Consider the following 1330-nt stretch of genomic DNA (forward strand, 5'->3'; position numbering starts at 1 on the left):
AGAGACAGAGACAGACAAATTTAGAGACAGAAAGAGGGACGGATGGACGGAGAGAGAAAGACAGACAGAGACAGAGAGAGGGAGGGAGGAGAGAGGGAGGGAGACAGACAGACACACAGAGGCAGAGAGATACAAAGAGAGAGAGAGAGAGAGAGAGGGAGGGAGAGATACAGACACACAGAGGCAGAGAGTGACAAAGAGACAGAGAGAGGGACGGACAGATGAAGGGAGACAGACAGACAGAGACAGAGAGAAAAAAAATTAGAGACAGAGAGGGAGGGAGGGAGGGAGGGAGGGAGGGAGGGAGGGAGGCAGACAGACAGAGAAAGAGAGAGAGAGACAGAGAGACAGAGAATTTACTAGTGAATTTAATATTTTCACAAAATCATGAAAATTTAACACTGCAAATATTATTTTGTACCCATACAGTAAGCTACTTTATGGTAAAGATTCAAACTAGCAACAAAACATCAAATTTGTAATAAAATGTGTGGCCAATGTATTGTAATGTAATGTATTGTACACATGTATTGTTGAATTTCTACATTAATAAAATAAATAAAACACACTCTAAACTAAAAGTAATTATACACAAATATCAAAAGATCATACTACTTGTACATGTATTATGTACATGTTTACACATAATTCAAATACATGTACTATACATGTAATTCATGATGGCACAGTATACTCCTCACAAAAATGTGTACAACAAAATTTTATCACATTAAAAATTACAACGTGCAAGGTAAATTAATACATAAACAATATTGGAATATCACACAAATAAATATAAAGAAAAACATGTATTGGAACTGGTTTATTATCAACTAGCATGTACTACATTACATCATGTTGTAATAATGTGTGTATCATTCAATATACAACTCACATCATCTCTTGACTCAAGGTCAGCCCCTTTACTGAGTAACCACTGGACAGCATTACTCCTGTTATATAAAGCTGCTTCATGTAATGGAGTCTTCTTATACTATAAGAAATAAACACAACAAATGAAGTACATACAAAATGATAAATAAAATCAATTTTATTACACCATTATTATACAGTTCTTATAAAATCACAGTATTTTCAACCAGTAACTAATAATGCAAGCATAATAATTCAATGACTGAATAATTAGTTATAATGTATGGTATATAACTACAATGTATTTTATACCAACATTGTTATTTTGTGTGCTATACTTCACAATAGAAATGTATAAAATACATTGTTTCGTCATAAACTGCAATAAAGATAATAAGGACTAATCCTTGAATAAACACACACCATCAGAAAGAAGGGACTATGAGTGTCATCAATA

The 1330-nt window shown here is 33.5% G+C and overlaps 1 protein-coding gene across 1 annotated transcript in view; it reads right to left on the bottom strand.

Moving 5' to 3' along the window:
- LOC109588746 (ankyrin repeat domain-containing protein 7-like) overlaps positions 1-1191 on the bottom strand; it is a 2623-nt gene extending 1432 nt beyond the window's left edge. Inside the window, exons 1-2 of the mRNA XM_020004865.1 lie at positions 1186-1191; positions 896-994 (exon numbers count right to left, since the gene is read on the bottom strand). Of these exons, the coding sequence (XP_019860424.1) occupies positions 896-994; positions 1186-1191 (105 nt within the window). The remainder of the gene's footprint in view (positions 1-895; positions 995-1185) is intronic.
- Between the last annotated feature and the right edge of the window lie 139 nt (positions 1192-1330).

This window comes from Amphimedon queenslandica, unplaced genomic scaffold (assembly GCF_000090795.2).
Source record: "Amphimedon queenslandica unplaced genomic scaffold, v1.1 AMPQUscaffold_11894, whole genome shotgun sequence".
In the NCBI taxonomy this organism is placed as follows: domain Eukaryota; kingdom Metazoa; phylum Porifera; class Demospongiae; order Haplosclerida; family Niphatidae; genus Amphimedon; species Amphimedon queenslandica.